The sequence below is a fragment of the Alosa pseudoharengus genome, unplaced genomic scaffold (genome assembly GCF_046254945.1).
Source record: "Alosa pseudoharengus isolate Yale_2024_CS ecotype anadromous, Long Island Sound unplaced genomic scaffold, YU_APseudo_1.1 YU_APseudo_1.1_scf_19, whole genome shotgun sequence".
In the NCBI taxonomy this organism is placed as follows: Eukaryota; Metazoa; Chordata; class Actinopteri; order Clupeiformes; family Clupeidae; genus Alosa; species Alosa pseudoharengus.
In genome coordinates, this window is record NW_027468657.1 from 21,595,744 (window position 1) to 21,607,825 (window position 12,082).

The window sequence follows — 12,082 nt, forward strand, 5'->3', positions numbered from 1 at the left end:
GCTTGTTCAGTCACCTAGTTTCATGACAAAATTGAGACAGCTCTGGTCCAGCAAAGTAATTTGAAGCATAAACATTTTTTTCCTCTCTCCAATTATCCTTGTTTAACCACAATATATTTTCACTTTGAGCCACATTTCTGCTGAATGCTTAAGACTTACTGCTTCATGGTGGTCTTCATGGTGGACTATTCATGCCGCAGTTTTACACATCACTATAATGTTGATGAGGATGAGGGGGAAACTAGGAAGGTGTGATCCAACATTGAGGGGAGCAGCTCAATCACACTGCTCTTCTCACTTGAGCCGCAAGTTGAGGTCTGGTCACTTCTCATCAATCTGTATCTCCGATTCTTGGTTTGAGTTTGAGGTTTAAAAAAAAAAAAAAAAAACAGTAGCGCTCCTCAGTCTACCAATCATACACACATACACACACACAAACGTATGGCACCACTACAGTAGATACCTTTTTTCTGTTCTAGAATTCCTCTCACTTTTACAATGATACAGGACCACAGTGGTAGCCACCCACTCCTCAGACAAATAAAATACACAAGTTGAAAGCTCTTCACTCTTGGTGCTGGCCCCATCAGATAGAAGGGGCACAGGTGTGTTTGTACGAGAGAGCAGAGAATGGGCAGAGAGACATGGGAACCATGTGTGTATATATGACTGGCCGGATGAGGGATAAGTGAAATGGAACATTCGTCCATTATGCAAGATAGCATTTTGTGTGTGCATCTACATAACTTGCTTGTAAGTGTCCTGTCTCATGTGTGCACATTGTAGTTATATTGGTCCTTATTACACTGAGAGACGAAGTTTGGAATTTCTCATTTTGTCAGTAATGGGATATATCACTGCTGCGTCTGTCTGTTTGTGTGAAGAAATTTAAAGGGTGGTCAGATATTACTGGAGGCTGAAAGAGGTTCATTCATTATCAGTAAAACCAGTAGGAGCATGAGGAGCCACATGGTTCCCAGCAGCACAGAGCCAAAGGAGAGATGAGTTTGGTTGAAATGCCATCCGAGCAGTCTAGTCTAAGCACTAACATCTCTCTTACACACACACACACACACACACACACACTTTATACTAAGGTCTACCCCTAACTCAAAAGCAGTGGAATCAAGGTTCTCAGGGTTTCCCTATCCTGTTGGTTTGAGTGCGTGGGTGTGGTGTAATGTGTGTGTATTTGAGTTATGTATATCTCTGTGTGAATGTGTGTGTGATTCAGAGTGTTTATTCAGGCTAAACTCATGAAGGGTGGTCTGTTCTTTCAGGAAACAAAAACCCACCTCACATTCCTCAGATCCAGCCACATGGATGTGTGTGTGTGTCTGTGTGTGTGCTTTGTGTTTGAGGTACTTGTAATTTAAATATGAATTTCTATTCCATTGAGGGACAATCTGAGTCTGTGTGTGTATGTGTGTGTGTGTGTGTGTGTGTGTGTGTGTGTGTGTGTGTGTGTGTGTGTGTGTGTGTGTGTGTGTGTGTGTGTGTGTGTGTGTGTGTGTGTATGTTCCTCTTTTACTTTTGTGTGGGTGATTATGGACAGGCACTGTTGTATTATTGGGAGGCCCCTTGAAAGTGACTCCATCCCTGTGCCGTGTGGTCTCTGATACCTGAGAGTGGAGACACAGCCTCAGATAAGCCTGGGCCTCAAAGTGTGAGAGAGGCCAACCTTCAGGTACCACACACACACAAACACACACAGAAGGAAAAGAGGGTGCTTTTTCTCTAGCAATGCCAGGTCCTATAGTCTCTGCGTCTGTATCACTGGGCTCATAACCTTTGAAAACCTTGTACTTCCCCCTGGCCCCTCCACTGGCTAAACTTGAGTCTGAAAAAGTCACGTGGACTGGCAGCATGATTCCATTCGAGTCAGATGATCACATGAGCAAGATAGTCCACTAATTAAATCACACACACACACATAAACACAGGCAGACAAGTTTTGGAAAGTGTGTGTGTGTGTGGGGGGGTACACTTTTTACTTAGAAAAAAGAGAGAAAGAAGGAAAGAGAAAGGGAGAGAGAGAGAGAAAAAGAACAGATAGAGGGCTATTGTGAGAGGTGAGGTGAGCCGGTTTACTGGAAGCATAAAAACCCAGGCAGGTGTTCACATGGCAGCCTTTCTGCCCCTCTAGCTCTCTCTGCTCAGCCAAAGCCAACATCTGGGGCAAGCTGCCTGCCGCTCAGCTCTCAAATGAGCTTCATCTAATTATTCCGCCCGTGATTATTCACTCTGCTGGGAGACGAGTGGGAGGAGAGTAGAAAAAGAGAGGGGAGAGAAGGAATAGGGAGAAAGAGTGGAAGATGGAGTGATGGGAAATGGACAGGATGAGAGAAGAGGGAGAGTAAGGGGGGATAGAAGGAAGAGGGTAAAGAAAGCAGAGGAAAAGGCCAGTAGGTGACTGCTGTTTCTGCTCATGTCTGACATCTGAGCAGTGTAATTTAGTGTGTGTGTGTACAGATACATGAAAAAGCGACTTAAGTACAGTAATTGAGTAAATGTACTCAAGTAATGTCCACCACTGGTGTGGGTGTGTGTGTGCGTGTGTGTGCGCGCGCACACACATGTTGGGGTATGTTCTACCACATGGAATGCAAAAATGTAAGTAGCCTATGTTAGGAAATCCAACAACTCATACTAACAGTATTCAGACACACAGGGTGACCATAAAATGGTCTGTCATGTTCATATGAGAAATTTTGTCTTTTCCTAAGACGTTTCACCAATGCCAGACTAAAAGCTTGACAAAAACATCCTGACAGCATTGCTTGCAAAGTATTACCCCAATATCACATTTAAGATGAGCCTTTTTCATGACAAGCAGCACATTCGTGTCACACACATTTCAAGCTTTAAGCCTAATTTTGGTAGCCTGGGTGAACCCAGACGAACCTGTTAGCAAATTAGAATTCTCAACTCTGAGATAACTCTGAGAACTTGATTCTGAAGAAAGTACATATCCATATCTGTTTAACTCTGTCGCCATCAGCGAAACCATTGGTTGTGTCGAATGCACATGAATTGATTGGATCCTGGGTTTTTGCTGATTCGGAAACAGGTGTCAGTGGGATCCTTGTCAGTGGGACCTGCAGAGCAAATTCAGATTTGCTAACAGGTTCATCAGGGTTTATTGTATTTTTTGTGGCTTTACTGCACCTAACGGAGCACTTGTGTGATGCCACTAAATAGCTTCCTCAGTTTGGAGTTGCAACACATATGACTGCAAAAGACAAACAGTCACAGAGCCAAGTGTTCATGCCACTGAGCCAAAGTCTTTGAATGGGGATTAGGTGTAACACAACCTCATGTTAGCTGCAGAGCCAGCCTAGTCTCTCTCAGGTCTCATAAGGACAGTTCATGGAGGTCACTGATGAACACCATAGGGACAGTCAGACACAGCTACTGTATGTAAGCTGAGTGTGTCCAAGCTAACGCAACACAGATTTATTTTTCAGCTGAATGTCTGTAAAAAAAAACCCCAAGGCAGACAAATAGTTTTTAACAAGAAAAAGAGCAGACCTTCAAAGTGGCAAATTAAGTATTTTATTATATGTGGAATCACACATGTTCAATCTTCCCGCAGTAAACGGAAAGGTTTGCTGATTGTGTTAAGCTTTTTTAAGTCCTAACAGGATATGTGCTTTTACCGCTTCTTAAGTGGTCTGCCAAGTAAAATATTCAGATGTTTTAACACAGCCCCAAGTTATTTGTCTCTTACTGACTTGAGGAATGAATTGCCTGAAGTTTGTTTATGGTATTTGAAATGTATTATATGACATTTGAATGACACAGTGGCATCAACTGCAAAAGAGGCAAGGCAAAATGTATATTATAAATATCTAATGAAAGTTTGATAATAATGGATGAAATGGAGAATATATGTGAGATTTGGAAGGAAACATTTGTATTGGCCTTAAACGTTATTGCGGATACAACATCAGAAACAAACACTTTTGGACATATTATTACTGGATGTGTGAATAAAGAAGCAAACAATTTCTGGTCAAAATATCTCACCAGGCACTTTTACACCCCTAACTGCTTCTATTTCAAGTAAACTGCGTCAGAAACCTTCTCCATTAATACCTCTTGTAAACATGTTATTGGTTTTAATACAAAATTAAAAGTATTATTTGTGACACTGTGGCATGTGTGGTATTTGGCTTTTCAGCTGCCAAGCAGCTCAGATACAACCGCTTCAAAGCTGGTGTTGACTCTGGAGGACCTGTGTTTGCACTGCCCACTACTGCTGCCCTGCCAGAGAGAAATAATAACGCATCGCGTCCCTGACACATCGGGCAAGATCAGGTGCTCGCCCGGCATTTGGCATAATTTACGGTCAATACACACACACGGTCACAAACACACACGCTTGCAAAAAAGACAAAAACACAAATAAACAAATTGTATGAGGGTGTGTGTGTGTGTGTGTGTGTGTGTGTGTGTGTGTGTGTGTGTGTGTGTGTGTGTGTGTGTGTGTGGCCATGTGTGTGTGCGTACGTGCCTGAAGGCACATACTCTATATGTCTGTCTACTGACATTACCCAAAAGCCCAGCAGCTTTCGTGTACAAGCTATAGTGTAGCTTAAGTGTTAGATAGTTTAATTTAAGTTCTTGTTGGGCGCATTAACAGCCCACTCAAAAGCCTAATTGTACAGAATCAAGTCAAACCTACTGTACCTTTTTTGTAAATTCCTCTGGCGACATCACTTCATCTCATGCAAAGTCTGACTCACCCGTCTGGGGTAATGGGCCGAGGGGAACATCGTCTGACCGGAATACACTGATAGTTGAATGTGCACACACCAAAAGAGTAGACTTGTTGCTTTTTTTTCCTCCCGGGTGTTATGATTGCCCACACATGTCAGTGTGGACACACACACACACACATACAGAAAGACACACTTCACACCTAAAGAGTAAATAAATGACTCTTATCCCTCCCTTGGTGTTTTTATTACCTACACACATCTGTGCACATACACTAATACAAACACTCTGACACAGACACATACACAAACACACACACACACACACACACTCACTCTTACTTGAAGTCTGGACATTAAGAACCTCTGTATGCTGTTGTCTCTTTCCTCGGATGACTGAAAGATTCCTGCCTCTAATGAAATACACACACACATATACAGACAAACACACAACTTTCATCCTGTGATCCACATCTATGCAGACTGCTGACCGCCTCCTCTCGGAAAAACACACAAGTAAACATCAACCTCAGAGGCCCTTTCCCCTTGATCCAGCTCAACTGCCTCTCCCTTACCTCCTCTCACTCTCTCATTCCGCTCATTCCTCCTCTCCTCAATCTCTCTCTCTCTGCTCCCTCTTCCCATCACTCATTCTCTCTCTTTAATTCCTTCCCTCTTTCCCTCTCTCTATCCTCCACTCTCCCACAAATGACCTTTGATACTCTCACCTGAGGAGGGGTTCAGCATGGTGCTGCCCGTCTCACTGGCCCAGTGCTCGCTGCTGCCTCTGGTCAACTTCCTCTGCTCTCCGTCCAAGTCCCTTTTAAGTAGGCGCCTTGTCCTCAGGCAAACCAGCACCTGCAAGCACCTCTCTTTAACATGCAAATGATTCAAAACCAAGTTGTAAAAAGTTAATAATCTGACATTGGTGTTACATTCACACAGTTAAGGGTGTGTGTAACAACATATCCAGGTATAATTTCTCAATATGAAGGCAGAGCTTGTTTGGAATAGCAACATAACATGAAAAATTATACTTGTGCGCTGATGTTATATCTAATTCTTATTCAGCTAAACATTTGATTATGCTGCAAGCTAAAACGTCAGTCATACAGTCTTAAAACAAATTAACTCATGTTGTCACATTTCAGTGTCCAGATAGGGACAACACAGTTTGTGTTGTTTCCAACACACTGAGTTTGTTATTTGTTACGCAATATGAGTTGAAAATAACAAAACTTGCATTGAAAACAACACAACTTGCGTTGTTTTTTTTAAACACATCTCTGTGTCCAGATTGGGACAACACAGTTTGTATTGTTTCCAACACATTCGTTTTAAGAGTGTAGCAACATCTACAACCTGTCCCCTTAGAATTATAAGTTTCTATCTATGTTTTGAGATCTGAGATATTGAGCTTCAAAGTCTTAGAATACCATAGAGTTATACTGATAAGCAGAACAAACCTCTATAGATATAATGTCCAAAAATGCATACAACTACAAGAAACACCTCACCTCACCTTCTTAATGTGTCACATAATAAGAATATGTCAGTAACTAAATTTTGACCAAAATGTCAGATAGAACCTTATAATTCTACAGGAGAATCATTGGTAATAGTGAGTAGTCGGTTGTAGCCTCCAAGATAGAAACATTTTGCACAAAGACTCTTTATTCTTTATTCCTCTCTCTCTCTCTCTCTCTCTCTCTCTCTCTCTCTCTCTCTCTCTGTGTGTGTGTGTGTGTGTGTGTGTGTAACGAACATCAACAGTTGTTGCCTCCTGCCTTGCCACTCTCTCTCTCAGCACCCACACCCCTCACTAACCAACAACAGCAGTTGTCCTGTAAAAGGAGGTCTTATGAGGAGGTAGAGTCCTGAACAGTATCCCTGTCACAGCCCCACACTGGGCCCCTGAGCTCAAGGTCCCAGCCCCCTGGAACAGAGTCAGCCTGTGCAGACTATGCAGGGCCCCTGGCCCCCTCCCCATAAAGACCATGTTGTGAACAGAAGAATAACAGCACTTAGAGCTGCACATTTCCAAGTTGATAAGTTCAGTTTAAAGAGTTCATAAAAAAATCACATCAAGGACTAAAATTACATAGACATCAAGTAGGATGGACAGACAGGCATCAACAAGACAGACGGGCATGGAGACATTAGTTTTGGTACCTATTTCAGATTTTTTTTCCGGGTGAGATGCTCATCCAGTTTAAACAGAAGAGAATATTATTTTTTTAGACACACATTTGTCATAGGCTAGTAGTTGCAACAGCAGGCTGGTAGTATTGAAGGCTACTTGTCTCGAAGAATGCCCACTGCCTCGAATTTTCTGTAGAGTCATGTTGTTTTCTTAGGCAGGGGTGGCTGCCAAAAACCCAGGGAGGTTGGTGCATCCGATTTCAATGGACCGGCAAAAAACGGGCGGGGTTACAACGACTAAGATTATGCTATTACACAGTACAAATGTACTCTTAAGGTTGGTCTGTGTTAAACTGAATAAGACTGAAGATTCGCGTGAGACTCGAGCTGAATACCTCCCGAGGAAACAGACCTCCCAGGTCTGGAGACGCCCGACATTTGTTTTTTAAATTCAAGTTCAAGTTAGTAAACTACCTTATTACATCTCATCCCAACAATGTCAACGTTGTTTGTAGGTTGATTGAAAAAAGGTAGGGTAGGCTTGTTTCATATTTTCATACCGTCCTCTTAGAGCTGCGCTCCGTTGCCATGGGAGTGTCTGCGCTAACGGGGCTGTCCGTAGTTAGTTTGCTCAGTCTGGGCTACCTCTCCTGGGACTGGACAAAGCCTAACCAAGTGGAGAGCGAAGTCGTGCCAGAGCCGGGAGAGCCGGGGAGTCCGTCATATCGACCCCCGCATATCATCTTCATCATGACTGATGATCAGGGCTACAACGATATCGGGTATCATAGCAAAGACATCCGAACACCAGTGCTGGACAAGCTCGCGGCGCAGGGCGTGAAGCTCGAGAACTACTACATCCAACCTACCTGCACACCCTCGCGTAGTCAGTTAATGACAGGCAGGTGAGAGAACTTGGCACAGTGCCAAATCGTCTTGTGACTTAAAGCAATACAATGTCAAAACCTATAAAATGCTATTTGTTTAACAAGCCATTGAACAATAAACGAAATAAGTTTTGCATGCACACCTGGTTAAGAGTTCCTGTTACCTGTTTCCGTGGCAAACGCGCACGTGGGTGTGTGTGTTTTTGTATATCTTTTTGCTTGTGTGTGTGTGTGTGTGTGTGTGTATGTGAGTGTATAAATACCAACTGTATGCCACTCCTTGCAGGTACCAGATCCACACAGGGCTCCAACATGGGATTATCCGGCCCCAGCAGCCCAACTGCCTGCCTCTGGATCAGGCGACGCTGCCCGAGCGGCTGCAGCAGCTGGGCTACTCCACGCACATGGTGGGCAAGTGGCACCTCGGTTTTTACAAGCGCGCCTGTCTGCCCACGCGCCGCGGCTTCCACTCCTACTTCGGCTCGCTCACGGGGAGCGTGGACTACTACACCTACTGGGCGTGCGACGGCCAGGCCGTGTGCGGCTTCGACCTCCACGAGGGGGAGCGTGTGGCGTGGGGCAGAGGTGGTATGTACTCCACGCAGCTCTACGCTCGGCGCGTGCGGAAGATCCTGGCGGCGCACGACCCCGCCGCGGCGCCGCTCTTCATCTACCTCTCGTTCCAGGCCGTGCACACTCCGCTGCAGTCGCCGCGCTCCTACATCTACCCGTACCATCGCATGGGCAACGTGGAGCGCCGCAAGTACGCCGCCATGGTTACGGCGGTGGATGATGCGGTGCGAAACGTGACCGCCGCGCTCCGCAAGTACGGCTACTACGACAACAGCGTGATAGTCTTCTCCACGGACAACGGAGGCCAGCCGCTGTTTGGCGGGAACAACTGGCCGCTGCGGGGGCGGAAAGGAACCTACTGGGAAGGGGGCGTGCGAGGGTTGGGGTTTGTGCACAGCCCCCTCTTGAGGCGCCCTCGTCGCATCAGCCACGACCTCTTACACATCACAGACTGGTACCCAACCCTACTCAGCATCGCTGGGGGCAACCTGAGCGGCCTGACCACAGGATTGGACGGCTATGATGCATGGGCATCCATCAGCGAGGGCGTGGCGTCGCCACGGCAAGAGATCCTTCACAACATCGACCCCCTCCACAGCCCCGCCCCGCACGGCTCCCTGGAGGAGGGCTGGGGATTGTGGGATACGTCCGTGCAGGCAGCGGTTCGCGTGGGTGACTGGAAGCTGCTGACGGGAGACCCGGGCTACGGCGACTGGACACCCCCGCAGATGCTGTCCAGCTTCCCGGGCGGCTGGTGGAGCCTGGAGCGCCACACTGCGCCACGCCGCTCACTCTGGCTCTTCAACGTGACCGCCGACCCGTACGAGCGGCGAGACCTGTCCGGGCAGCGGCCCGACGTGGTCAGGCTGCTCCTGGCACGCCTGGCCCTCTACAACCGGACCTCCGTGCCCGTGAGGTACCCGCCGCAGGACCCCCGCGCCCAGCCGCAGAACAACGGAGGAGCCTGGGGGCCCTGGGCTGCGGATGACGAGGAGGAGCAGGACTGGGGGAAGTTGTCCCAGCTCAGGAGTAAGGAGAGGAAGGGGAAGTGCAAACAGTGCAGCATGAAGGCCTTCTTCAAGAAGCTCAACACCGGCATCATGTCCAACAGGATCTAGACACGGGTGCATGTAGCATATTTGCACGGGTCACATGGGAAAGACTATTGTCTTTGTAAGGAAAACAGAAAGCAGTGTTTGTGTTGATGTGTGAAATGTTTGTGTGTATGAGATTGAACTGGTGTGTCTGTGCTTGTGCAAAGTAGGGGTGTGTCAGTCTGTGTGTATGTATGTGTGTGTGTGTGTGTGTGTATGTGTTGAGTTAGCCATTTCAAATATCTTACCTGCTTTCCACACGGACTGTTATAGTTTTTTTAATTATAGAATATAAACTGTAAAACTGGATGAATTGGATGGGAAAATGAATGGACTACTGAGTGGATGGGTTAAGGAATACACAGATGTTTAATTAGACCTTTGAAAATATAAATCACATTGTCACCATATTGTAAGAAATGTTTGAATAAAAGTATTCATCATGAAAATGAAATAGTTGCTTTCAAATCCTAACCTTATCCGTTTACATGTGCCTCTGAATAATCCACTCTGGCAAAAATACAAAAAGCATTGATATGTATCTTTCAGGGACTAAGATGGGTGTTTAGGGGTTTATCAATAACTGGAGTGCATCTTAAATGTTCTCTTTCATTACTTCAGTTGTAAACCAGCACTCCATTTAATATTTTTTCTGTGTAATACTGCCCCCTATGGGTGAAATACAAATGTATTCACCAGAACAGTGGTTCTTAAACTTTTTGTCTGGCGAACCCCCAAAAAACATGGGCAATGTCTCATGACCCCCTTCTCTCAAACCAGCGAAATTTGGTTTTGAATTGTTGCAGGCTGGGAATTGGAAGGAGAGGCAATATGCTCATTCGACTTGATGCAGATCTGTGCAGCGCTGTGCAGATCTAACTTGATGTGATGCATGCTGGGCTGAACGCTGAATGAGTGAAATCATTTTTAATGAACTGAACTTAAAATCTGCCATAACAAACTTAAAAAAATTAGAAAAAAAATGAAAAATAAGGTACTGTGTTAGAAAAAGAAAAAAAACGATAAGACTGTAGCCTAATTGGCTAGCTCTTGCAAAAAACCTCTAAGAACTGCTAGCCTTCATTCAGTTCTTGCAGTGAAAACATCATCATTCCGCATCATTCACGTCACGTAATGTGTGAGTCAGAAGTCGGAAACTGGGGCTAGATTTTGCTAACATGGTGCATTCAAGGCACTTCGGAATGACAAGGACCGCCCCCGTGGCTACTTTGTTTTTCCCACAGCAAGTGTTCATGTGCTTTGCCGTCGGAATGTGTGATAAACACGGATGCCACAACAAAGGTTAAAACATACACTCACTAATCCTAAACAAACAACTGTATTTGCTTAAAATATAGTGTAAGACGCTTGTGAAAGAAAGATATGCAGCTTTCAAGTGACAAAAACGGCAAATTCCCAAGTTCACATTAAAACTGTTGGCCACATGGACTACAAATGAACTACAACGTGACGACAAAAGTGATGACGAGCCCCTAACTGGGCAACTCTGTTAGCAAAATCTAGCCCCAGTTTCCGACCTCTGACTCACACATTATGTGACGTGAATGACGCGGAATGATGATGTTTTCACTGGGAAAAAGATTTTTCCGAAGCCCATGAACGCTAGGACAGAGTTGCCCAGTGATAGGGCAGTTTGGAAGGAATCTCCCCATGACAATTATGACATGATTATGTTTCTCATTCTGCTTTCTTATGTTGGAATGTGTGAAAATTCTTAAAAATGGAATGGATACCTTCTTATATGTGATTTCTGCAACAATGGTAGGCTAGCCAAATCTTTTTGATATTCTGTTATTTTATGCTGTTGGTTAAATAGATGACAGACACACATATCCAAAATACACTTAATAATGAATGTATGTGCAACAATGCAGGCCTGTTTACTGTATGACAGCAATGATTTATTTAAACTGCATCATAGCAATTTATTTGTCAGCGATCATGCTCATTTTAATGATTAAGAAGGACTCACACAAAAGGAAAGTTAAACTGTATTTATTGCACACAAAATTCCGCGATATCTCCCGCGAGTCACGTCAGGTAGACTGCAGCAGATCTTTTCGGTTTAAGCTGCCGTCTGTTCAAGCTCCTCCCAGCCAGAAGTTCACGTTGACATATGAAGTCAGTCACAGCAGAGACTTTCTAATGAGGAGACACAGCACTCAAAAAATCCTCCATAGAAATGCATGGGGTTAGTTTGTAACGCCAATATGGCAGTTGTCTACACATATCCGCCCCTTCCGCAGCAATAAGTCGACATGTGAATACATTGTGCCAATCATGTGGTGTGTTGTGAATACATTGTGCCAATCATGTGTTGTGATCTTGCCCAAAAAGCTGAAAAAGCATTGCAATATGGCCGCCGCGTGGGAGGACTTGCCTAAAAGGACTTTTTTCATCTCGAATAGTGTAAGGATAGGTTAGGGTCACATGGTAGGGATAGCACTAATTGACAGGCGGGGCTTCAGTGATGTCACTATATGTGGCAAATTGGGTAAAGTCACACGTGTCCTTTCAATCAGGAGATTGAGACATTTGGTTTTTAGGCCTGCTAGAGGAGCAGGGCCTAGTTTCTCAATCCTTTGTAGCCACCTTTGTGTAGCCTGTGGCATTTGGATTATGCATTTCTGTTTGGATTTTGAAC

The 12,082-nt window shown here is 45.0% G+C and overlaps 1 protein-coding gene across 1 annotated transcript; it reads left to right on the top strand.

The window, feature by feature from the left end:
* Positions 1-7,281: 7,281 nt before the first annotated feature.
* On the top strand, positions 7,282-9,736 carry LOC143133143 (arylsulfatase I-like). The gene is made up of 2 exons (XM_076292911.1): positions 7,282-7,768; positions 8,037-9,736. Exons 1-2 carry the CDS (start codon positions 7,452-7,454, stop codon positions 9,439-9,441), a joined length of 1,722 nt encoding a protein of 573 aa, XP_076149026.1. The 5' UTR covers positions 7,282-7,451; the 3' UTR covers positions 9,442-9,736.
* Positions 9,737-12,082: the final 2,346 nt, after the last annotated feature.